The sequence below is a fragment of the Pectinophora gossypiella genome, chromosome 16 (genome assembly GCF_024362695.1).
Source record: "Pectinophora gossypiella chromosome 16, ilPecGoss1.1, whole genome shotgun sequence".
NCBI classification, from domain to species: Eukaryota; Metazoa; Arthropoda; class Insecta; order Lepidoptera; family Gelechiidae; genus Pectinophora; species Pectinophora gossypiella.
This window is the reverse complement of record NC_065419.1, coordinates 2196712-2223079: the sequence shown is the minus strand read 5'-3', so window position 1 is coordinate 2223079 and position 26368 is coordinate 2196712. Positions and strand designations below refer to the sequence as shown.

At 37.1% G+C, this 26368-nt stretch overlaps 1 protein-coding gene across 7 annotated transcripts in view; it reads left to right on the top strand.

Annotated features, from left to right (window-relative positions):
- The window catches only part of LOC126373971 (uncharacterized), a 438722-nt gene that overhangs the window by 41897 nt on the left and 370457 nt on the right, over positions 1-26368 (top strand). For all 7 annotated transcript variants that reach the window (XR_007567385.1, XR_007567383.1, XR_007567384.1 and 4 more), the window contains exons 2-4: positions 470-649; positions 25216-25376; positions 26231-26333. Coding sequence is in view for 3 of the 7 variants with exons in the window: in XM_050020380.1 (XP_049876337.1) it covers positions 470-649; positions 25216-25376; positions 26231-26333 (444 nt within the window). In the remaining 4 variants the exon portion in view is untranslated. The remainder of the gene's footprint in view (positions 1-469; positions 650-25215; positions 25377-26230; positions 26334-26368) is intronic.

Genomic DNA, 26368 nt, shown 5'->3' with positions numbered 1-26368 from the left:
TCATACTATACTCAGAGCAAGAAGAGCGAGTCATAGAATTACCTTATCTTAAGAATAATAAAAAAGAAAAAGTTTATTTAGGTAAAATCTACGACACACATATACATTTAACACACACACACAAACACACACATACACATACATTACACACACATACAGATACATATACATACACATACATACACATTACACACACATTTTTTTATACATATACATTTATCTTGTGTGTCGCCTACGCGAGTGCGAGCGGGACACAGTCGGCGCGCTCTCTCCTTTACTCCTTACCGGCTTACGGCCATTTAAGACTAGAGTAAGACCCAGAGGGGGTGACGTCAGTGCCCGGTACGAATTGGTGCGGGGCGGAAAGTTACCGTTATATACGTAGTATTATTCTTCATTTTACAGCACTCAAACGAAAATCAAAAGAGTTTTACTTTTTCTTGATCTCACATCAACATCTCCTCCCCAGGTGGCATCTTCTCTCTCGGCAAGGTGCTCAACTTCTTCCCGGTGGGCGGGGAGCGGGAGTGCCAGCCGCAGAAGTATACAGTCGCACGCGCAGGCATCTGTCTCAACCCGTACGACTGTAGACAGCGAGACGGCAAGGCGGCTGGGAACTGTGCGCATGGGCTCGGCGTATGTTGCGTTTGTAAGTATGTTTTATTTATTTGTCTGTTTCTTAGGAATGTGTTTGTCACTTTGATTCGACTCTTTTTTTTTAAATATTATAAGCTCGCGTTTGACCACAATCTCACCAGTTGGTGAGTGACGATCTTGCTTAGGATGCACCACGCCTTTGCTAGCAAATGCCTATTGACTCTAGCCTTGAAGACTCCCAGACAGATACGATTTTGATTTACTTCACGCCTCCAATAGGGGGCAGTTTAGTCAATAGTTCTATCGTGTGGGTTGTGAGGTGGAGTATCATCCTCATTTACCCTGGTGTCAGGGTTACTATTGAGCCGCTAAAGGCTCCTGACATGGCTCATGTATCGATATATTTACGTGTTCGTTAAAGAAATTCACAGACTTACTTAGTTGTAAAACTCTTGAGTTTATAATATTTAAGCATAATAGTATTAAATAGTCGAATTGGGATTGCCTGTAATGTCTATGTAAATTGTTAATAAATAAATAAATAAATGTATATTTTGCGCGTGTGTTGCTACTTTTCCAACTTTCCGGTGCATCACTTTTGCGGTGAGATTTCTACTACACAATAGACCATAAATATATACTTCAAATCTTGCTTATTATTACAACACCAAGTACAAGAAAGTAGGTGTTCAATACTATACGTATATTGTCTTACAAACGAAACGTGCCACTATTGAGACAATGGTGCTATTTGAGTCGGAAAAGGAAAAGGAAAGGGACATAATTGACAGGCATAAAATTTATGGAACACACGTCAAAATTTTACATTGGCCCGACAGAATTAAGTTGACAGCACACGTCAAATGGGTTGCATATCGGCGTAATGTCCATTTTATTTGCCCGTGTTATTTATTCACTTATATAAAGTCAAAGCCTAAGTATTTATTGCACATACATAAATAGCCTATATACGTCCCACTGCTGGGCACAGGCCTCCTCTCAATCAACCGGAGAGGGTATGGAGCATACTCCACCACGCTGCTCCACTGCGGGTTGGTGGAGGTGTTTTTACGGCTAATAGCCGGGACCAACGGCTTAACGTGCCCTCCGAAGCACGGAATCAACTTACTTTTTCGGACAATCAGGTGATTCAAGCCTGAAAAGTCCTTACCAAACAAAGGACAGTCTCACAAAGTGATTTCGACAATGTCCCCATCGGGAATCGAACCTGTACCTCCAGATCGTAAGCCTAACGCTCTTACCACTAGACCACGGAGGCTGTTATTTATTTATTGTACACCATATGGTAAACATTTGTTATAAATATTATTATAGTACCACATCCTAAGCGTAATCGCGGTTTTTCCCAGGGTCCGCTAACCTGACCTGAAGATGAGGTAGGTTAGGGTTTTTACAGAATCGACTGCCTGTACAACCCGCGAAAGGAAAACCAGAAAATGCGGGTAAAATTGATAACCTTCTTTTTAAAGTTGGCTTAGAACCATGCACTTCATAAATGAAGATTAGTTTTTACTATCCAGTTGCTCGAAGTCTATGCTGTGTATGGTTTAAATAGCAAACGAGTGTTGCGGTCTAACTGCATTAACTGTTGCGACCACAAACTTTATTGCCAACTACATTCACACAAACACAAACATGCATACACATACATACATTCACACAAAGCACTGAAGTACTCACCATCATGTCATGTTTCTTTCTTTCTTTCTTTCTTTCATCATTCAAAGGGTCCGCTTACCTAACATGAAGATTTGACAGGTCCGGTTATTTACCGAAGCGGCTGCCTGTCTGACCTTTCAACCCGCGATGAGCCAACCCCAATACAGACAGCAAATATTTCATTGGAAAAAAATATTGTAGAAAAACGTGATTAAAATTGTGTTTTGAATTGTACAAGCAAATGACAAACGCGACTTCTTGTGGGTTGTGAGGTGACCAACCTCATCAACCCTGGTGTCAGGGTTACTATTAAGCCGCCAAAAGCGCCTGACATGGCTTATGTAACGACTACTAACTTACATCAGCAAGTAGTAACCGGGGCCAACGGCTTAGCGTGCCTTCCGAAGCACGGATCATCTTACTTTTGGACAATCAGGTGATCAGCCTGTAATATCCTAACCAAATTAGGGAATAAAATAAATAAAAATAAAATAAAATCACAAAGTAATTTTTGTGGTATATCCCTACCGGGATTCGAACCCGGGATTCGCTCAACCACTGGACCACGGAGGTCGTTAATAAGTAAGTTAATAATAAATGAAACCGAAACCAAAACAGGAACTAAAATGAGCGCTCTAAAATACTAAAATATTCAAGAATATGTTAGTTAATATTAACTAATCGGCTTGTTTTTCCGGAACGCTAGTCCCGGATTTCCGGAATAGTCCGGAACTCGGAACTAGAGATGTAATCTCATTTCAGAACGTGTCTGTAAGCACGGAATTACGGATGCGGATTTCGGTTTTAAAGACTCATAAAAGAGTTACATTACGTTGCATACAGCGAGTCTGAAAGGAATTACGGCGAGTTGGAATCTGTGAGTTCTTGGCTGGCGGAGAGATTATGTCCTTTTAAGTTGATGGACGAATGGCTTAACGTACCTTCCGAAGCACGGAATCATTCTACTTTTTCGAACAATCACTACCTACCAAGATTCAGCTTGCAACAACCCGCTTCAGCTTGCTTCTATCGTGTGGGTTGAGACGTGGATTACCAACCCCATCAACCCTGGTGTCAGGGTTACTACTGAGCCGCCAAAGGCCCCTGACATGGCTCATATAACGACTACATACTTACATCAGTAAATGTTAACCGAGACCAACGGCTTAACGTGCCTTCCGATGCACGAATCATCTTACTTTCGGACGGTCAGGGGATCAGCTTGTAATGTCCTAGCCAAACAAGGACAGTCTCACAAAGTGACTGTGAACCCGGGACTTCCTGATCGAGAGACCAACGCTCTAACCACTAGACCACGGAGCCCGTTACTGTTACTTGTGGCCTGGGGGGTTACAATGGCCACGTCGAAGCAATTCATCTAAGAAAGCAATATTGCAATTTGACATAATTGCGCATATAAAAGTAAGTTGCGCAATGCTAACAAATGTCAAATAGCAATATTGCTTTCTTAGATGAATTGCTTCGATGTGGCTATTTTAACCCCCGTGGTCTTTTGAATAAGATGTTTAAATAAAACCGGTTATTACACCTACCTGATCGTCAGGCTAGATGCGTCAAGGTCACGGGTGGTTGCCATGGTTACTCCCCATCAACTCCCGCTTCCCGATCAGATCGTGTAGTCTAATTCACACATAATAACGGGTTCTTACCGCGATTAAAATAGGGATATGAGACTCCCGATATTTCGACACTGTTGCAAGTGCCAAGGGTTGACGGGATCACGGGATCTACCTACTCCACTCCAATCTCATCAGTCATTCCGTGATCATGGCACTTGCAACAGTGTCGAAATATCGGGAGTCTCATATCCCTGCTTTGAACGCGGTAGGAACCCGTTATTATGTGTTTTAATTATGATAGTAACCGCGTAAACTTAAAACAATGTGTAGTCTAATAGCAAATCGGTGGGGCGTAACCATGGCAACTACGACCTCGACAGAGTTGGTGGGGAGTTACCATGGTGACTACCCGTGACCTGAAATGGGTAGACCATTTGGGGATTATAGTTGTGAGTTAATGAATGTATGATGCAACAGTAATCCGTGGATTAATCTCATCGAATATGTCCGAGCAATACCCGGCTTTGTGGCGTTCGGTGGAATCAATCAGCCAGGAGGCTTAGCTAAATCCATACATGTTTGATGAGCGGCCTTGCTGTTGGGGCCGAATTGTATTCCGGGTTTTTTCATTTCTGGCCGTATCTCTTGGGAGTAGGTCCCTAAAATCCACAAAGCGAATATTGATTACGTGTTTTTTTTTTACTTCATTTGTCACCAGTGTTTGCCTTTGTTTGATTGTCCGGAAAAGCAAGATGATTCACATAAAAAATAAAAATAAAAAAAAGCGTTGGTCCCGGCTATTAGCCCAATCGTCTTGCCTCATCTGACCTCTCAATATTTGCCTATTTTCCCTTACTGTCACATTCTCATTTTCTGTACTTGCATAGTATTATTATTTAGGTCTCTACAATAATGTATACTAGTAATAATGTATACAATAATGTATAATGTATACTAGTAGTAAGGAGCTCGGTGGCGCAGCGGTAAACGCGCTCAGTCTGCGATTGTTGAAATTAAGCAACTTTCGCAAAGGCCGGTCATAGGATGGGTGACCGCAAAAATAAAAAGTTTTCATCTCGAGCTCCTCCGTGCTTCGGAAGGCACGTTAAGCCGTTGGTCCCGGCTGCATTAGCAGTCGTTAATAACCACCAATCCGCACTGGGCCCGCGTGGTGGTTTAAGGCCCGATCTCCCTATCCATCCATAGGGAAGGCCCGTGCTCCAGTAGTGGGGACGTTAATGGGCTGGTGATGATGAATAATGTATGTATACATGTTTAACTACCGACATATTATATTCAAAAAACAACTACGTACTTCAACTAGCCTAGTTTTGAGCACTCAGCACTTGGCATGAATAAATCTAAATACTTGAATATTTATAGTGATAAATCTTGGCAAGATTAAAGCCATTGCCGGTTTGAGTGCAGGAATACTAATTTACTTACCTAGCTAACTACTTTGTGACGGAACCAACCCCAATAACCAACATAATATTCGGAGTAAGAATCGGAGAAGCTAAGGGTGGCTGGTACGATGTGTGAAGGTAGTGCTTCTGGCTAGCCCGATAGGGAAAGAGGGTGTGAACATATTATGTTTGTTCTATTAAGTGTGTTACTTTTTTATATGCATTCCGAAGAACTTTACGCCATGGGAATCTCATACTGTAGGGTAGGTACTTGAAAAGGTTTTTATAAACATTTCATAAGAAATACTAAGCCAAAAACAAAACGTCCAATAAATTTAAATATTAGATGATAACATATACAAATGTTTGCCATAAAGTTTGTGATATATGATATGAGAACAGAGAAGTAACTTTTGTCTAAGTGGCTAGCACAATGGGCATTCCAACCAAATACAAAGGACTCGATTGTTGGCAATAAAGTATAGGAATGATTGCACTTAACATATGCAATGCAGATGTAGAAAGGTTAATGGTTTTTGGGAAAAAAACAACTTGAGAACGTGTGGGAAGAATGTTAGAGAGAACACAACGAACGGGACTTGCGATTCGGACGTCGCGGGAGCAGGTCATGGTCGTTGTGAGGGTTAACGAGGACTTGCCATTCGGACGTCGCGGGAGCAGGTCGTGGTCGTTGTGAGGGTTGTGAGTGGACTTGCCCATCGGACGTCGCGGGAGCAGGTCGTGACCGTCGGGAGTGTTGTGAGTGTAGTGAGTGGAAAGACTGTAGGGGTTGAAAAGACTGTAGGGGTTGAAAAGACTGTAGAGGTTGACGCTGGAGTTGAGAAAGACGAGCCGGGTAGCTAGAGGGAGGAGTCGTACGGTGTTGCTGAGAGGAACAAAGCGATCTGAAACATCGGTTTCAGGTCTCAAGTAAGAATAGGTGTAAGATTAGGATTGGTTAGGATCATTGGGAATGTGACAAGTATAGGTTGGATAAGTCAGTAGATCAACTCTAAAAATTATATTACTTCTATTGTGATTGAGTTATAATTTTGATTCCACTGCAAGGTTAAACGTCTAAGTACTTAATTAATATCTACTTACGTATATTATTTATTCACTAAATTTCTCTTCAACAACCGATCCAAAATTGACATATAGGTACAAATGAATCTGGATATTACTAGATGAATATTATAATATTTATGATTATTATTTTATTAAGTATATCAATTACGTTTATATTATGACTATGTTGAAGATAATAATTTTATTATTTCCATCACAACCTTCTATTGAAAGTTCCTTAACTTGACAAACCTATCTTGTTGAAATATCCTGAACGGGAGCACTCTGCATAATGTCATTAATGTTATTAATAGAATATGTTATTATATATACATTTAATAATTTGAATATTCTATTGTTACTCTGTCATACCTGCGTTATTTATTAATATTCTCGATATTATCCAGGCCGTTGCACTGTGGAATATTTGGGTGTGTTTCGGATCAAAAATCTGTAGCTCCGTCAATTTTAAAGATAGAGCGATGTAATTTTGCACTAATATAAAGGAATATATAAAAATTCATATAAGTAATGTTTGGTGAATTGAAATTACGCGTAATTTTTTTTATTAAATAAAGAAAACTCACAATCGTTTAAAATGCTATATATTTATTGAAATTTATATTTTTAGTTATATTATCTTACCTGTATTTCTTAACACTAATTACTCAATTAACATAACTTATCATATTAATGATAAAATAAAATAAAAAATGGTACAGTACCTATAGCTATACATTATGCTAAACATAGGAATGAATCAAAATTTTCTTAATATTATTAATTTAACTAGCTATGTAATAGGGTTTCTTGTTAGGTTCATTGCTTCTTCATCTGTAAGCATTTTGATTATTTTTGCGTTATCAATGTGATTCAAAACGAAAAGCTTTTCAGAATCCAGCCAATTTGTGTTATTTTTTAAAAATATATTCTTATTGCGTGCTGCTTCTTTCCAGCGTCTATTAAACGCAGGGATGATAGTCTGTTGAATTTTACCAATTATAAAACATATATTGTCTTCTGATACTTGTTTTTCCTCCAAATATGTCGAAAGTGCCGCAGTCGTTTTACCGCCTTCTATATAAGATTCTATTAATTCACGTTTACTACAGTTAAAAGTAGACATTTTGAAGAGTAAAATAGCCGTACTATACGAAAATACCACTGAAATTGTAATGGAAACATATTTTGTTACCTCCCTTTATATTGTTTCAGAATGTGTGAATTAATTCAGATATCTATTTTCTCACGGAAAATGACACCAAAATGATAAAAACTTAACAATATAAAATAATCAATAAGTATTGTTAAATCAAGTCAACCACGAAACCGCAATTGATAGCAATTTCCGTTCCCTGACTAGGATTCGATTTTATCTCATATCTCCAAAGTTCGCAAAAAATCGCAGCTAATTTTTATATATGTTGTTGATAAGTAACTAAACTATCAATTAACATTAAATTCAAAGCACCGGTAAGCGCCGGTAAATGTTAAAAGCTTCGACGAAGTTGAAGAAAACCTTTTTTTTCCTCCATTTCTTCTTTAATTTTTTTTACGTACATATTCGTATTAAAAACAATCAATTTAATTTGTTTAAATTTTCCGATAGATAATCTTTTCAAAAATATATAATACCATATACCTTTCATTTTAAGTTTTAAAACTATCTGACTTTGAAAGTCGTCAATGAGGAACTTGATATTTCCCAATTTCATGAACCTTAACTTTACCACATGAAAACAACTACTTTCACCAAATATAATATGAATTACGCTACAGAATATGAATCTTCGACTTTCGAACTATTAAATTACATTGATAGAAGGACCTATTTCAATAAGTGAAAAAATGAATTTTGATACGCGTTTGTTCTACCATATTCCATAGTGCGTTGTCCTAGCGCTCGATCGTACTTCATCATACTACTATTTATATAAATAAATTATCGACGAGTTGCAGTCCTTTGTGACGGACTAACGAAAGCCTGTCTACGTTACTATCATCGAATATTATCTTTTATATTACTTGTTTGAATGCTCTTACTCATTTATAATAATATCAATACTGGACGTAGTCACGACATTATCGCACCACAAGTTAACTTGTTCTTGGGTGTAGACCGACATTTGATGAAATACTGATATTGTTTACCAAATCTAAGAATATTATATTGCATGTTTTGCATATGAGGCTGACCATACATCAAATCTAATACTAATTGAATAAAGTAAGCTATGAAGCTGATTGGTGCTGAGTGCTGCTCATCCCAAATCCTTACACTTTATTTTATACTTCAGAGATAGTTCATCTCTACAACTAGGCCGAATGGCTCATCATTACAAAATATATCCTTTTCGGAGAGGGGCCTAAACCAGGGTAGGGCCTCATTCGCCGAAGAGCGTGGTCGGGGCTCGAAAAGGCACCCTATACCATTACATTGTTGGTATGGGATTCTAATCCTTTTCCTGTGTTCCTAGATCTTTCACAATAATAAAACCTAATTCCCTAAACAAATAAATCCTTATTTAACTTAACCTATCTACGTATATTTATAATTATTTATTTTTATATTAGATACTATTATAGCACTCTCAATTTAATCTCAATTGACAAAACTTCAATATTTCAATCTATATCGTATTCAAGTTTATTACTTATATGTCTCTCATTGTACCAAATACAAATACCATTCTAGTACTCCTCTAAATTCTCATATTAATCTAATTTAATTTAGTCTCTTTATTGATTTGTAATAAATCTATAGTAAGTATTTATTAAAATATTTTACTTATAATATTTTATAAGTATTTATTCAACTTTATTTCATTTACTGTATATTGTTTTATATTGTATTCTATTTATTTATGACATGTATAATATGTATGGCATTCTTAACGTCTCCTTTCGTACGTTCATCCTGATCTCAACATACCTTCATTCAAAGAATCTGAGTTATTACAAAAACACAACGTAGAGTCCTAACCATAATTTACTAGACGATCACATTATTATTAATTGGCCAATTAAAATCTACTTTGATTATTTTACGAATTCGTTTTACAGCTGCATGTTATATTTTAAGGATTTCTTGATTTGATATATTTTTATTTGTTCGTGTCTGTGTACTTTTATTTCAGGTGGATTATATTATGCTTTATCATAGTCGTTTGAATATGTCTGTTTATATGATTTCTGTGCTGTGTGAATTTCTCTTACAGGTATTTTTAAACGTATTTATAGGTCAAAGTAGATGATTGTAGGGATATATAGATTTAGGCAGGTGTTTAAACGAGTTGCGAAGGGGGGGGTTGTTACAATTTGGTGCCGTGACCAGGATAGTTGCGTAAGGGGGGAGTGTTATATTTGGTGCCGTGAGTAGGATAGTTGTAAGGAGGGGTGCGTTATATTTGGTGCCGTGAGTAGGATAGTTGTAAAGGGGGGAGTGTTACAATTTGGTGCCGTGACCAGGATAGATGTTTATGCGAAGGGGGGAGTGTTACAATTTGGTGCCGTGACCAGGATATGAGGTCTCAAATGTTGAGTAATGGTTGAATGTCTTGGGGGCGTGGAGTTATATAGTATTATCAATTTTATTATAAATGTTATTATGTATGTATGTTTTCTATATAGAATTATAATATATTCATTTTCTTTACATTTTATTTAGGTCTTATAAAAAAAAACAAAATATCAAAATATTTAAAAAAAAAATCCAATAAAATTAATTAATTAATAATTCTATTAATATATTACTCTATTATTATTTTATTATTAATTCTTTATCAAAATATTTACGAAAATATTTTAAACGTCATAAAAAACACAACATTGAATTCTTAACTATTATTATTTTATGATAAAGATTAAAGGTGTGGTTAGAATCTATTTTAGTATTATAGTATAGGTATTTTGAATATATTGCAAATAATTAGTAGCTTCCAACGCTTTTGGGGTAATTTCTTATCTTAGATATTGGTTAGTTAAGTTAAATTTTATTTTAGGTATATTTACATTGAAATATGTACCTAATATAGCAGTAGTTGACACAGATTTGAGCATACAATTGATATTCATTTGACATTAAAAATTACTTTTGTTTCAATAGGGATGGGTACATATGGAAATTCTTCTTTTGTACGCTTTTTCTAGTTAAATATGAGGTAAACAGGAAGGTAATTATTCAGGATTATTTAGTTATATATTAAATTTTGATTTAATTGAGAATTTAACAAGCACTTAGAATATAAGGATTAATTTTAACAGTTATATAGAATTATAATAATAGTATGTAGCCTAGCAGTGGACAGACGTAATATAATGCTCATTAGTTATTTTATTGTCATACACATTAAAATATAAACCCAGCAGTGAGACATTATACTAGTTGATTAAGTATGGTTGTATGCTATGTGGACCTTAGTATAAACCATGTAATGGTTCATCACCAGCAGTTTATCCTTTACCCAGTCTAATGTTAGAGTACAGTGAAATGTGTACAGATTATGTGATGCAGTAGTTATTAATGAAACTGTTGTGTATATTTTTTTGTTGAGTTATGTATATATGTATATGAGTTGAGCAGTGGAACATATATTTATATTCGATTGGTTGTGTGTGAGTCCTACAACCCTACAGGGGATAAAAACAGTAGAAGAAGAAGAGGATTGTGTGTATGTATGTTATGTTGAAAATAATTCTAACTACGACACAGTTCATGTTTGAGTAAATGATGTGTATGATGGGTATTTTAATTAACTTCTTGAGAATGAAATTTCTAAACGCAATTAGGTTACACAATAGGGTTTGGGCTCTAAAGGGACATTCAGTCTTATAACTGTAAAATATCCTTCGGTGACTTTAATACTTCCTGGTAGAGATTGTACTTTTGATTAGTCCAGTTGGGAACATAGGCGTAAGTTATGCGTGTAAGTTTATTGTTCGTGTGTGTATATCACCCAACGATGAAGCGTGATGCCCAGAAGTCAAACAAATTGGTTTATTCAATGGAGAGTAGTGATCTTGTATGATTATTACACTAGTTATTAATAATATTGTTATATGTCCAGCAGTGAACACAATGATTATTTAGTTAATCGGAATAGGATAAGGATAGCAACGAAAGTGCAAAGTTGTCTGGTAAGATAACTCTGGTCATCTTAGTGGATTGCAAACCAGATATGTATGTATGTTATGAAGTTAGGTTTAGAAGAACAGAAATTCGGTTTATTACTTTAGGGGTTGCAATATTAAAGGTGAGAGCTCGCAGCTAGAAGTAGTCCCAGTAGTATCAGGTTTAATTGATTTCTTTCAGATCGATATTAATCAATGTAACGGCAATCAATGTAGTAACATTGATTGCCCTACTACTGTAATCATGGTAGCTGAACATCGCATGGAGGTTTATTATTATTATTTATATAATGGTTACATATCCTGGATCTATGGAGTCTTGAACTTTTGGTATGCGTGCACTATTATCAACATTAATCTCTTAAACCATTTCAGATTTATGATAGGTACTACATTAATTTCGAGAAGTGTTAAAATAAGATATTTGTTGCATTCCTGATATTTGTCTTATAAGTATCAAATAACTAGTCTAAACGAGTTTTTCACTAAACGAATTTAATTTATAGAGATGACCGTACAATGTTAAAATTATGTTTTGCGGTGACAGTTGGATATTATCAGAATGTGTAAATAAATTGTTAGTTTTGAGGACGTGACTTGTGTATGACAGTATGCTTGTAACATTCCAACTGTAGGATATTGGAATTTGCTTTCAGTTGTTGCATAGCATGAATAAGACATGAAAAGGAAAACGAGGACGATTCATTGTTTAGGACATAATACTTGTTGGAAGTGCTTGAAGTTCAAACCGTCTTGTTAGAACTTGGGGGCGTGTATGTGTGTGTATATGTTGCTGTGGAATGATAGTGATGTATCAAATGAGATGAGCGAACATTTGGTTTCTATCTAACATTAGGTACAATGAAACAGAAATGGCAATATGTTTATATTTGGACATGTTCCTACTAGGGCATAATTTTTATAGGGTTTTATGATAGTGGAAATACTTGAAGTTAATGAAAGGAATGATCAAACGTGATTCTATTAAATCATGTTCTCTTTAAAATATAATTGAATCGAATGTTAAGTTCAACGCAAAGGAAACGGAGAGTGTCGATCACGGTCTTATTGGGACACATTCTTATTAGGCATAGATGCTAATAGCGGGAATAGTAGGATTATAAAAAAAAAAGATAGAGAGACATGTAGATTTTGTTTCATCTTAGGTTTCATAAATTCATAGACCTACAAACCTATATGGAAGTGACAATGATTTTCTAGTATTTATATCATTATGAAACTACTTATTTCTTAATTTGAATTTAGTGTTCTCCTATTTAGGAATTTCAAGTCGGACGAGAGATTTTGTAAGTCGGTAGGGCTTCGTTTTGCTGGATTACCAGCTGTCGCGACTTTTGAGAGCCGTAGCTCAGGATTGCAGTGCGTGATTACTATTTTTGTCAAATTTTCTAATTTTTTTTCTTTAATCAGCTATCCAAATCTTTCATGGTGTAACTGGTCGTCTACCGCGTTAGATTAGGGATTAAAATTAGCTTCGGGCGTAGGTTGCGAGGGATTAGAATTAGCTTCCGGGTGTAGATTGTGTGAAATATGTAGGGTTTTCTCCGACAAAAGTTCACGGAATGCGCTGTAGGGACCTTGTTAGGTTTAAAATAGGAAGTGTGGTGAACTAATTATCTTTTCTTATAGACATTGTTGGAAACAGGTCTGGGATTATCAGATTTCAGACGGCTGGTACGCTGAAGATAGGATCTGATAGGATTAGGATGGGCCAAAAGTGCATAGGGAAGTTTGCGAACATAGGGACCATGTGCTGCTTGTGATTGTTTACCTTTGTTTGTGTTTTGTTACTATTTATGTTATATTATGTAGTTTATGTATGTTTATCTATTTAACTTTGACTGACACTTTACTGACGCGTAGGGAATTACTGCTTGCGACATATTCTGACTGGACTTTATTATCTAATTTGTTGTATGTTTGGGCTGTGTGTCAATGTTTACAATGAAAATTGTACATATTGCCGCATAGACTAAAAAAAATGTTCTTTTTGTAGTTCTGTGTGTTGGGATCCACATTTCGAGGTAATATAATTATTGCCTGGAGATGGGAGATCAGTATGCAGAATGAGGTATCCTGGTTTTAGAGGTAACCTCATGGATTTAGATTTTTACCTTATATTTTGTCAACCTAGACTGATGGTCCAGGTTGGATTGTAATCTTGCTGTGTTTTATTGTAGTTAGAATTCCCCGAGGATTCTATTCGAAAACCAATCTGACGTTACACAGGGTGAATCTTTATGGTTTACGGCCTGCTACCTCACTGTGTCAATGTAGAATAATTGTTGGAACAGTTGTTGTTACCACTGTAACATGGTTCTGAATTGTTCTATAGTGGTGCTTTGGGAGATACAGCTATCTACAGAAGTGGTGCGGTGAGATATTATTATCCATGACCTTCTTTCTGATATTGGGACAGGAGGACCATCCGCCAATATGAGATGAAGCTAGATAATCAGTATCGAGCCAGCGTTGCGACTTGGATAGTCAGGTTGGATTGCCTCCTCCTGATGAGCGGTTGTGCGTGGCGATACTTTCGAGTATGAAGACTCTAGCCGATGCCTTATAATCAGTATTGTATGGTATGGGTCAACTCTGTCCTCTTGTGTTATGATGTAATTTTATTATGACCCTCTCTGGACCTATCAGCTTATTGTGGCTTATTAAGCCATGTAAATAATACACTAAATTACTAATTTGAATTGAATTATAAAAGTCTGGATACCATGAGATGAAGGTAATGGTATTATTGGTAACGGCTTTTGAATAAACTTTACTATACTTTGAATCTGTGTTGTTATTTCACCTATGTGACTTAACATGACTTCTTATATACTTACCTGTATATTCCGGGCCTGGCTGGCTTGATTACACTGATATACATAAACCAAATCAATTCAACACAATTTAATTGTGTTATTTTATTATTCATCTACCTGATTATACCTTAATGTCACTGCTGCCAGATAGTGACATACCTAACTTATAAACTATACCTTGTCCGGGGGTTTACCTGGCCTGATTTCACTATGTAACTTGTGTGCTTACTGGCATACAATATTATTGCTACTTATAATGCATTTATGCATAACAATTACATCCAGTTTGACCGCATACATTCTTGTGATTCATGGTTGGTGTCATATTCATGACCATCCATCTCACACTCACACTCATACTTATTCTTATGGCTGGTGTTATTGCAATGCCGCTGAAGCCATGGTAGGGACGTTAGGGACATTTTTGCTTAGTATACACGGGGTCAATCCAGTTCGGTAGTCTCTGCTTCTGTTGATCCTCTTGCACTAAGGTGTATTGAGGGGAGGACAGTGATGAGTAGCTGCGTATTGGCTTCCGGTTGCTAAGTCGCTCACTTACTTATCTTCTTACCTTTTAGCGCCATGGCTATGGTGTCAGCTATGCATCGCAATGAGTTGTGTTGTTAGATTGGATGTAAATCTGTTTAACTTAAATAATTTTATTACATATGTGAAATTGGTGTTGGGAAGCTCTTACCTTCACCTACCAATTTATTTTACCTAACGCTTCTGATATGCCACATTTTATGTGCTTATCATTCCATATACCCATTTGTTGTTGATGAGAGGGGCCGAATGAGAGATGGGACCTCATTGGTTTTGGGCAATAGACGGGATTCATTATCACCTTTAAATTTATAATTACAATTACCTATGTTATTCTTAAGCATTAAGTTGCTGTTTTAATTAATTTAAGAGACTAAACCATCATAATTCAGTTAATTATATTATATATTAAGGTTCTAACTTATTTCTTACTTTCTTATAAGTCCTTACTTGTTTAATTATAAGCTGTAATCAGTGTCATTAAGTTTAGGTTTGCTTGGCGTTGACTTGACTACTTTTAAACTATATAAATATTTATAATCGAACTTACATTTCATTGCTTAGGTACCTACTTGTCTTTTTCATTACTATAGTGACACAATTATAACCTATTTGTATTGTTATTAAGTATATATGTAGAATATTATTCTTTATTTACATGCCCTTAATAACATGCATTAGTTGAATTTGTTCTTATTAAGACATGCTGTATCCTTAGAACATTGAGAGCATTTGGAGTTTCACTAAGTTTGATAGGATTTGGGGGCGCAATACAATACATGTAAATAATGTATGTGTGGATGTACTTGAAGGATAGTTATAGTTGACTTAGCTAGGACGCGTCATGATATTAAGGATTTGTGGGAAGGTTATTGTGGTGTTCCTTTATTCTTATAAATTATCACTCTGGTAAACTTCGTAATAATTTAGGGGGCGATTGTGACGGAACCAACCCCAATAACCAACATAATATTCGGAGTAAGAATCGGAGAAGCTAAGGGTGGCTGGTACGATGTGTGAAGGTAGTGCTTCTGGCTAGCCCGATAGGGAAAGAGGGTGTGAACATATTATGTTTGTTCTATTAAGTGTGTTACTTTTTTATATGCATTCCGAAGAACTTTACGCCATGGGAATCTCATACTGTAGGGTAGGTACTTGAAAAGGTTTTTATAAACATTTCATAAGAAATACTAAGCCAAAAACAAAACGTCCAATAAATTTAAATATTAGATGATAACATATACAAATGTTTGCCATAAAGTTTGTGATATATGATATGAGAACAGAGAAGTAACTTTTGTCTAAGTGGCTAGCACAATGGGCATTCCAACCAAATACAAAGGACTCGATTGTTGGCAATAAAGTATAGGAATGATTGCACTTAACATATGCAATGCAGATGTAGAAAGGTTAATGGTTTTTGGGAAAAAAACAACTTGAGAACGTGTGGGAAGAATGTTAGAGAGAACACAACGAACGGGACTTGCGATTCGGACGTCGCGGGAGCAGGTCATGGTCGTTGTGAGGGTTAACGAGGACTTGCCATTCGGACGTCGCGGGAGCAGGTCGTGGTCGTTGTGAGGGTTGTGAGTGGACTTGCCCATCGGACGTCGCGGGAGCAGGTCGTGACCGTCGGGAGTGTTGTGAGTGTAGTGAGTGGAAAGACTGTAGGGGTTGAAAAGACTGTAGGGGTTGAAAAGACTGTAGAGGTTGACGCTGGAGTTGAGAAAGACGAGCCGGGTAGCTAGAGGGAGGAGTCGTACGGTGTTGCTGAGAGGAACAAAGCGATCTGAAACATCGGTTTCAGGTCTCAAGTAAGAATAGGTGTAAGATTAGGATTGGTTAGGATCATTGGGAATGTGACAAGTATAGGTTGGATAAGTCAGTAGATCAACTCTAAAAATTATATTACTTCTATTGTGATTGAGTTATAATTTTGATTCCACTGCAAGGTTAAACGTCTAAGTACTTAATTAATATCTACTTACGTATATTATTTATTCACTAAATTTCTCTTCAACAACCGATCCAAAATTGACATATAGGTACAAATGAATCTGGATATTACTAGATGAATATTATAATATTTATGATTATTATTTTATTAAGTATATCAATTACGTTTATATTATGACTATGTTGAAGATAATAATTTTATTATTTCCATCACAACCTTCTATTGAAAGTTCCTTAACTTGACAAACCTATCTTGTTGAAATATCCTGAACGGGAGCACTCTGCATAATGTCATTAATGTTATTAATAGAATATGTTATTATATATACATTTAATAATTTGAATATTCTATTGTTACTCTGTCATACCTGCGTTATTTATTAATATTCTCGATATTATCCAGGCCGTTGTCCTAGCGCTCGATCGTACTTCATCATACTACTATTTATATAAATAAATTATCGACGAGTTGCAGTCCTTTGTGACGGACTAACGAAAGCCTGTCTACGTTACTATCATCGAATATTATCTTTTATATTACTTGTTTGAATGCTCTTACTCATTTATAATAATATCAATACTGGACGTAGTCACGACATTATCGCACCACAAGTTAACTTGTTCTTGGGTGTAGACCGACATTTGATGAAATACTGATATTGTTTACCAAATCTAAGAATATTATATTGCATGTTTTGCATATGAGGCTGACCATACATCAAATCTAATACTAATTGAATAAAGTAAGCTATGAAGCTGATTGGTGCTGAGTGCTGCTCATCCCAAATCCTTACACTTTATTTTATACTTCAGAGATAGTTCATCTCTACAACTAGGCCGAATGGCTCATCATTACAAAATATATCCTTTTCGGAGAGGGGCCTAAACCAGGGTAGGGCCTCATTCGCCGAAGAGCGTGGTCGGGGCTCGAAAAGGCACCCTATACCATTACATTGTTGGTATGGGATTCTAATCCTTTTCCTGTGTTCCTAGATCTTTCACAATAATAAAACCTAATTCCCTAAACAAATAAATCCTTATTTAACTTAACCTATCTACGTATATTTATAATTATTTATTTTTATATTAGATACTATTATAGCACTCTCAATTTAATCTCAATTGACAAAACTTCAATATTTCAATCTATATCGTATTCAAGTTTATTACTTATATGTCTCTCATTGTACCAAATACAAATACCATTCTAGTACTCCTCTAAATTCTCATATTAATCTAATTTAATTTAGTCTCTTTATTGATTTGTAATAAATCTATAGTAAGTATTTATTAAAATATTTTACTTATAATATTTTATAAGTATTTATTCAACTTTATTTCATTTACTGTATATTGTTTTATATTGTATTCTATTTATTTATGACATGTATAATATGTATGGCATTCTTAACGTCTCCTTTCGTACGTTCATCCTGATCTCAACATACCTTCATTCAAAGAATCTGAGTTATTACAAAAACACAACGTAGAGTCCTAACCATAATTTACTAGACGATCACATTATTATTAATTGGCCAATTAAAATCTACTTTGATTATTTTACGAATTCGTTTTACAGCTGCATGTTATATTTTAAGGATTTCTTGATTTGATATATTTTTATTTGTTCGTGTCTGTGTACTTTTATTTCAGGTGGATTATATTATGCTTTATCATAGTCGTTTGAATATGTCTGTTTATATGATTTCTGTGCTGTGTGAATTTCTCTTACAGGTATTTTTAAACGTATTTATAGGTCAAAGTAGATGATTGTAGGGATATATAGATTTAGGCAGGTGTTTAAACGAGTTGCGAAGGGGGGGGTTGTTACAATTTGGTGCCGTGACCAGGATAGTTGCGTAAGGGGGGAGTGTTATATTTGGTGCCGTGAGTAGGATAGTTGTAAGGAGGGGTGCGTTATATTTGGTGCCGTGAGTAGGATAGTTGTAAAGGGGGGAGTGTTACAATTTGGTGCCGTGACCAGGATAGATGTTTATGCGAAGGGGGGAGTGTTACAACTTGACTTGTAACGTGTAACTGGGTAAGTAAAAACTGGATAACTGCATACGGTAATGATGAGATTGTTGCTACGGAGTGTCGTGTGAGTTGTAGTAGAGACTGTCCTCTCAAACAACGCCTTGGGCCGAGGCTCGCGCCTGACTGGACACCTTCAGGCCTGTTGTCTTAAATTTTGTACCGGGTGAGAGCCCTCAGCGCTCCCCATTTGTCCGGTCAAGTAGTTAATGCTATCTGCGGCAAATCTACGTAATAAGTCACGTCAGAAAAAAGGTAGTAGGCAACCCATTCATCAAGAGTTGTTAAGCCGCCCCTCCGACTTAACGGCTATCTGCTAGTTACTTAGCTATAAATCTAGTCTAGATTGAACGCGTTTAGTACCTAGGGTAGCTAGTTTGAATGCGGACTGCCGACAGCTCACTAACAAATCGCCATTTTGCGCTAGTGAAAAGAGCAAAAAACTTACGAAAGTAACACAGCTGCATTTTATTAAAAGAATGAATTAAAATTGCTATGAAATTGCTTTCTTATCTGTCAAGGCTTTTTCTACTAAAAATATAGGTATATTATAGAGATGAGCCGTGGTAGCCCAGTTGGTAGAACGCTTGCCTCTCACTTTGAGGTCGCGGGTTCGGATCCACCACAGGCCTAAACCAATGATTGTCGAATTTGTTTTCGAATTCATGTTTGGATCATATTGATTATCACGTTCTCAGTGGTCCAGGAAAATATCGTGAGGAAACCCACATTCCCGAAAAATTCATTTTCCGAGGTATGTGACCTAACCTGTATTGGGCTGGTTTTCCCTTCACGGGTTGGAAGGTAAAAAACCGGACCTGCCAAATTTTCAGGTTACGGACCCTGTGAAAGACGAGATAATGCTAGGGAGATGATTATAGAGATGCGCCCAGTATGGATTTTGCCGGAGGAATATGCCGAATACGGAATCATCATCATCATCAGCCCATTAACGTCCCCACTGCTGGGGCACGGGCCTTCCCTATGGATGGATAGGGAGATCGGACCTTAAACCATCACGCGGGCCCAGTGCGGATTGATGGTTATTAACGACTGCTAATGCAGCTGGGACCAACGGCTTAACGTGCCTTCCGAAGCACGGAGGAGCTCGATCTGAAAACTTTTTTTTTTTTTGTGGTCACCCATCCTATGACCGGCCTTTGCGAAAGTTGCTTTACTTCAACAATCGCAGGCCGAGCGCGTTAACCGCTGCGCCATCGAGCTCACCGAGCAAATACGGACTACTAACTTAATATTCGGCACATCTCTAGCACTATACGTTACACTATCTGTTTTCCCCATAAATAAATAAAAAAATCATTTTCTCATCAATCATGGAGCTCGGGGGCGCAGCGGTAAACGCGCTCGGTCTGCGATTGGTGAAGTTAAGCAACTTTCGCAAAGACCGGTCATAGGATGGGTGACCACAAAAAAAAAGTTTTGAAGAAAAGAAAGAAAGAAACTTTTATTATAAAGGGACACCACAGTAACAAATATAAAATAAATAACAAATATATAATATAAAACACATAACTTACAATCAAACACATAATAAAAAATAACATAAAAATAAGTTTTCATCTCGAGCTCCTCCGTGCTTCGGAAGGCACGTTAAGCCGTTGTTTCCGGCTACATTAGCAGTCGTTAATAACCACCAATCTGCACTGGGCCCGCGTGGTGGTTTAAGGCCCGATCTCCCTATCCATCCATAGGGAAGGCCCGTGCCCCAGCAGTGGGGACGTTAATGGGCTGGTGATGATGAAATAAAAAAATCAAATTTTCTGAGCTTTTCTGAATTCAAAATTTCTGAGAGCCTAAGCTCTCCCTGACTCAAGAAGGACCTACAAATCAACTTGATACTTTATATTGCTGCGTAACAAGGTAAATATAAAGTATCAAATTGCTTTGTTGCGGTTGCAATTAATATAATTAGTGGTAAGATAAATGTAATATAAGGGATTGGAAGCTTGATTAATTAACAGTAGCTTTTCTATATAAAGTAACATGCATACATACATAAATTCACGTCTATTTCCCATTGGGTAAGCAGAGACTATGGAATTCTGACACACTTCTCATTCATCAAACGCTTCATACACGCACGCCGGTTTAGAGTAGATCGTACTAAACCTTTTCTAAGGACATCTCCAATTCTTCCTCTGCCAGCCCTACCACCAACTTTCGCGAGAGACTTTCTATATAAAATAGCATCATATCAATTTATTAAAAAAAAAAACATTAAGACTAGGCAGAGTTTATTGAGAAAATCACAATAACCAAAAAATCGCAACATCGCCAGCATATTCATCGAAACAGTGTCCACATCGGGAATCGAACCTGGATCTCCAGATAGTGAGCACAACTAACCACGGAGAGTGTCGATGTTTACTTACACCGACACTACCGTCTAAATCAGACTTCGCCTGCGCGGTGCAGGGGTGCGGGGGTATGGCGACAGCGGGGACCGAGAGAGGTGCATGACAGGCGCATTTTTGTTTCAATTCAGTTCGCTCGTTACACGAATCATTTACACCCAGCTTTTGTTATGTTGATTTGCATAACTGTACTAAAATCATCACACCTTGCCAACTTCACGCCATCATGAATGAGCACGCATCATCATTATGTCATCATAATAATGACAATGCTCAAATTGGCGTTATTTAGTTCCAGTAGCTTTAATAGCTATTGCGTGGTTAAAGTGTTATTGTTCAAAAGTGGTAAAAGTTAACGTGATTTTTGTAATTAGATTGTCTTTAACGTGGTGAGTCCATATCAAATTCAAAGTGAATACACTTTAAATCGTCAATTTAAACAACAAAAACATATTTTCGATTAAAACTGCTTTTTCCAAGTGATGGCGTTGATTTTTCGTAACTCATCCTTCAGACGGGATAAATTCCACATTGCTCTACATTTTTATAGCAATTTATCACGAATTTTAGCTGGACAGAATGGAGAACTGTCAAACTTTAGGAACACTCAACAGTGCGCCTACGTTAGAGCTTCTAGTTTCTATCCTCATTACTGTTTTAATTAAAACACATAATAACGGGTTCTTACCGCGTTTAAAATAGGGATATGAGACTCCCAATATTTTGACACTGTTGCAAGTGCCATACAATTCCGCCCCAACAGCAAGGCCGCTCATCAAACATGTATGGATTTAGCTAAGCCTCCTGGCTGATTGAATCCATCGAACGCCAAAAAGCCGGGTATTGTTCAGACATATTCGATGAGATTAATCCACGGATTACTGTTGCATCATACATTCATTAACTCACAACTATAATCCCCAAATGGTCTACCCATTTCAGGTCACAGGTAGTCACCATGGTTACTCCCCACCAACTCTGTCGAGATCGTAGTTACCATGGTTACGCCCCGCCGATTTGCTGTTAGACTACACATTGTTTTAAGTTTACGCGGTTATTATCATAATTAAAACACATAATAACGGGTTCTTACCGCGTTTAAAATAGGGATATGAGACTCCCAATATTTCGACACTGTTGCGCCATGATCACGAGATGACTGATGAGATTGGAGTAGGTATTCTTCATGACACTAAGAAAATTATGGATCTACCTACTCCACTCCAATCTCATCAGTCATCCCGTGATCATGGCACTTGCAACAGTGTCGAAATATCGGGAGTCTCATATCCCTATTTTAAACGCGGTAAGAACCCGTTATTATGTGTTTTATTAGACTACACGATCTGATCGGGAAACGGGAGTTGATGGGGAGTAACCATGGTAACCACCCGTGTATGTGTTTTATTTATGATAATAACCGCGTAAACTCATTACTATTTGACTGCAACATTCACATTATAGTCAACGATCCTAAAAAAATGCCTGCTCATTTAACCGTAACAGAATTCAACTCTCACCATGACACGTTATGACATATAAATCAAGTTACGTTCAACTGGTCCAATTTACCCAGAAAGTGTCAGACGTTCCCATGGTCATTCATGTGACATTAGAGAACAGAGACGTACGTAGAATAGAATAGACGACGAAATATAGAAAGACTTATTCATACATCCAAAATCTGTGTTAACCCTTGTCGAAGAACGCGTTACTTGTGATGTAGTGGCACCGCTTGGGCTTTTAACCACTGAAGTCGACTTTATCGACCTTACAAATAGACCAGGGGCCTGTTTTATAAAACTTACAATTGTAAATTACAATGACAATTTGATGTACATTGCGGAGTTTGTGATCACAAATATTTTGCAGTTTCATATTAGCTACGTAATGAACATCAAATTGTCATTGTAATTTACAATTGTAAGTTTTATAAAACAGGCCCCTGGTGTAACTTTTTATACCGACCATATCCTAAGAATAAGCACAATCTACAAATAAACTCGGAATAACTTATACCTTCGTGTAACGTCTCATACTGTCTCTACACCAACCCTCACCCTAGTTTAATTTCGGAATAACCTGAAACTGACGTACATTGGCAGATGTGATTTTTTGGTGATTTGTTGGTTTCTTCTCGGATTTTTTAAAGTATTACTTATCTCCTTATTATCGGCTTATACCAGGTTTAACTATTCCCAGTATAATCTTGAAATAAATAACTTTTATTTGTAAGGCCGTATGAGTAGTGTTTATTTCGTTTTTTTTTCTTTTTTTGCGGAATGACTGTACTTCTAATAGGCTAGCTAACCGGTCTTGTTATCTGCTTCAATCGGTCGCCGTGCGGTCGCTGTTGTTAACAATACGTAGGTAAAGTTTTCGCAAACATTGTAGTTTGTGTATGCCTCCGATGTTAATATTTATTATTATACCGTTTCGGTCTTTTTTGTTTTTAATAATATTTTTCTATTTATTTTATTATTATTTTTTATATGTTATTGCACTAAGTAATTGTAAGCGGATCATAGCGCCGAGACAAACCCGTGAGGGGTTTAGCGGTGTTATTTTATTCTTTTTTGTTAATTTTTCGTTGTATTCAATAATTAAAAAAAAAAAAAAAAGTTTAAGTTCATGTTTGGATAATATGCAATAAGCGACTTTCCAGGCTACGTTCCCTAAAAATTATATAGATGGCGCTGTAATTAACGTTATGGTTACCTATTTTCTCACTACTTGGGTACTTACATAATTATTCAAAAATGCAATGTAATGGCAGAAGCATATATGGATATCTGGATCACATTATGTATAGAATTATTTTGCTATCTATATTGCTTCTCTATATTTTGAACAGAATAATAATGAATGAATGAGTGGAAAATGTAATTGTGCCGGGGTGTAATAAAAATAATGATAATGGTAATCATTGTGATGGTGGTAATTTATACCCAAAAATTTACTGATTTGAATTGAAAAAATTACGAAGGATTTTTTAAACCGCCATCTGTATATTTTTTGGGGAACATAGCCTGGAGAGTCCTTCATTGATATCACTTAATTTGCAGCAATAGGCTAACCCCATGTTCTGTGGGACAAAATATAGCTGGCGAAGAGTGGGTCTCATATTATAGGCGTGATGTTATGTTGTGATTTGTCTATTCTGTTTTTTTATCTATGACCAAGACATGGCGTTTGTGTACAAATGGAACTTTCTCTGATGTCACGTTAGATTCAGTATGATAACGCAGTAGCGAGGAAAATAATGATTTACTGTCGGTGACTATATTTATGTCATATTTATGTATGTTGTCATTTTCGTGTATCGCCCTTCGGACTTCCTCTTTAAAATGACTAGCTTTTGCCCGCGTGGCGTGTTATAAAAGAGAGATCTTTGTGTGTGTGTGGGAGTGCATATCAAATTTCAAGCATCTAACTTATGCAGTTTAGATTTCTTCATACAATTTTTTTCCCCGCTAACTCCCATTTTTCAAAATACTTACAGCCATAACTAAACTTTATATTTACTAAGGGGTGTTAGTGACACCGTAACGAATACCGAGGGGGATGATTCAGACCATGATTCTGAGCTGATATCAAGTGGAATTTTCCGTCGCAAAATTAATGATTTTTTTTAGTTATTTTTTATAAATTTTTCAATTCTATACTTTAGCCATCGAAAATTCCACTTGATATTAACTCAGAATAATGAGCTAAATCAGCCCCCTCAGTATTCGTTACGATGACACTTACACCCTGAACCAGTACATACAGGTAGCTATACAAGTAGGTATGGTTGTTAGAGACACCGTAACGAATACTGACGGGGATGATTCAGACCATGATTCTGAGTTGATATCAAGTGGAATTTCCTATCGGAAAATTCATGAAAATGTTTATGTTTTTTATTATTTTCAGTTCCTTACTTTTGCTACGGATATTGAATGAATGAATGAATATTGAGAAATTGTAAAAACAAGTTTTTTAGTTCTTTTTTGTCTTATAGTCGAGGTGACCTGCGGCGGGACCGTGCAGAACAACCTGACCTACTTCATGTCCCCTGGGTTCCCGGAACTGTGGACCGGGGAGAAGGAATGTTCCATCACCGTGGAAAAGGCCTTCGCTGGCATCATGCAGCTCCGGATCGACTTCGTGCATTTTACTATCGTAAGTTTTATACCCGGATCCCGGAAGTAGCCCAAGTTCGCGCCCACAGGGCACCATGAGGCTGTTGTCTTAAACTTTGTACCGGGTGAGAGCCTTCAGCGCTCCCCATTGGTCCGGTCAAGTAGTTAATGTCATGTGCGGCAAATCTACAATAAGTCACGTCAAAACAGAAAAGGATCCCGCACTGTGTGTGTGTGTGTGTGTGTGTGTGTGCGTGCGTGCGTGCGTGCGTGCGTGCGTGCGTGCGTGCATGTGTGTGTGTGTGTGTGTGTGTGTGTGGCACTGTGGGCAAAGGAAACCACAGAACATGTGCCAAATCATCGAATAAGGAACAATACTACGTATAAAACGGCAACTCTCCGCTCCCCACCAGCGTCTGAGCTAGCTTTACCTCACCCCCGTTGGTCTTACTTTAGTCTTCAATCGGCAGACGTCACACACTCAGATGCGAGTGTACGATAACGTCAATGTGTAGTGTCTGTGTAATACGAGGTGTTTTTTATGAAGTGTCCGGGGTGGGGCCGAATGTTGACCGACCGAGAGACCGAAGAGGCATCGTGACCGACCGAGAAAATGATGGCGTGACGAGTTCGATGCATACTTGACATCTTGAAAATAGAGAGCCCAAGATCGGGAGGAGTGAAAGAAAAGGAGGGAAGCCTTTGCCCTGCAGTGGGATGGTGTAAGATCTGTTTCATTTTGTTTTCATGTATTTGCTTGAATAAATTTCCAAAAGTCATCATCGTCTGCCTAGCATTATCCCGTTTTTCACAGGGTCCAAGTGGACCCAAATATTCAGGTTAGGTAAGTACCTAACTGTCCTTGAAAGTGTTAACAAGCGAATATTGTTCCAGGGCCAACCAAACAGGATGACGGGAGAGTGTGATGAAGACGCGATGATCATAGGAGAGGGGAGGAACAACTTCACCGTGTGTGGACAGAACCACGGACAACATAGTGAGTATGTCCATATAACCTTAAATTTTATGCCG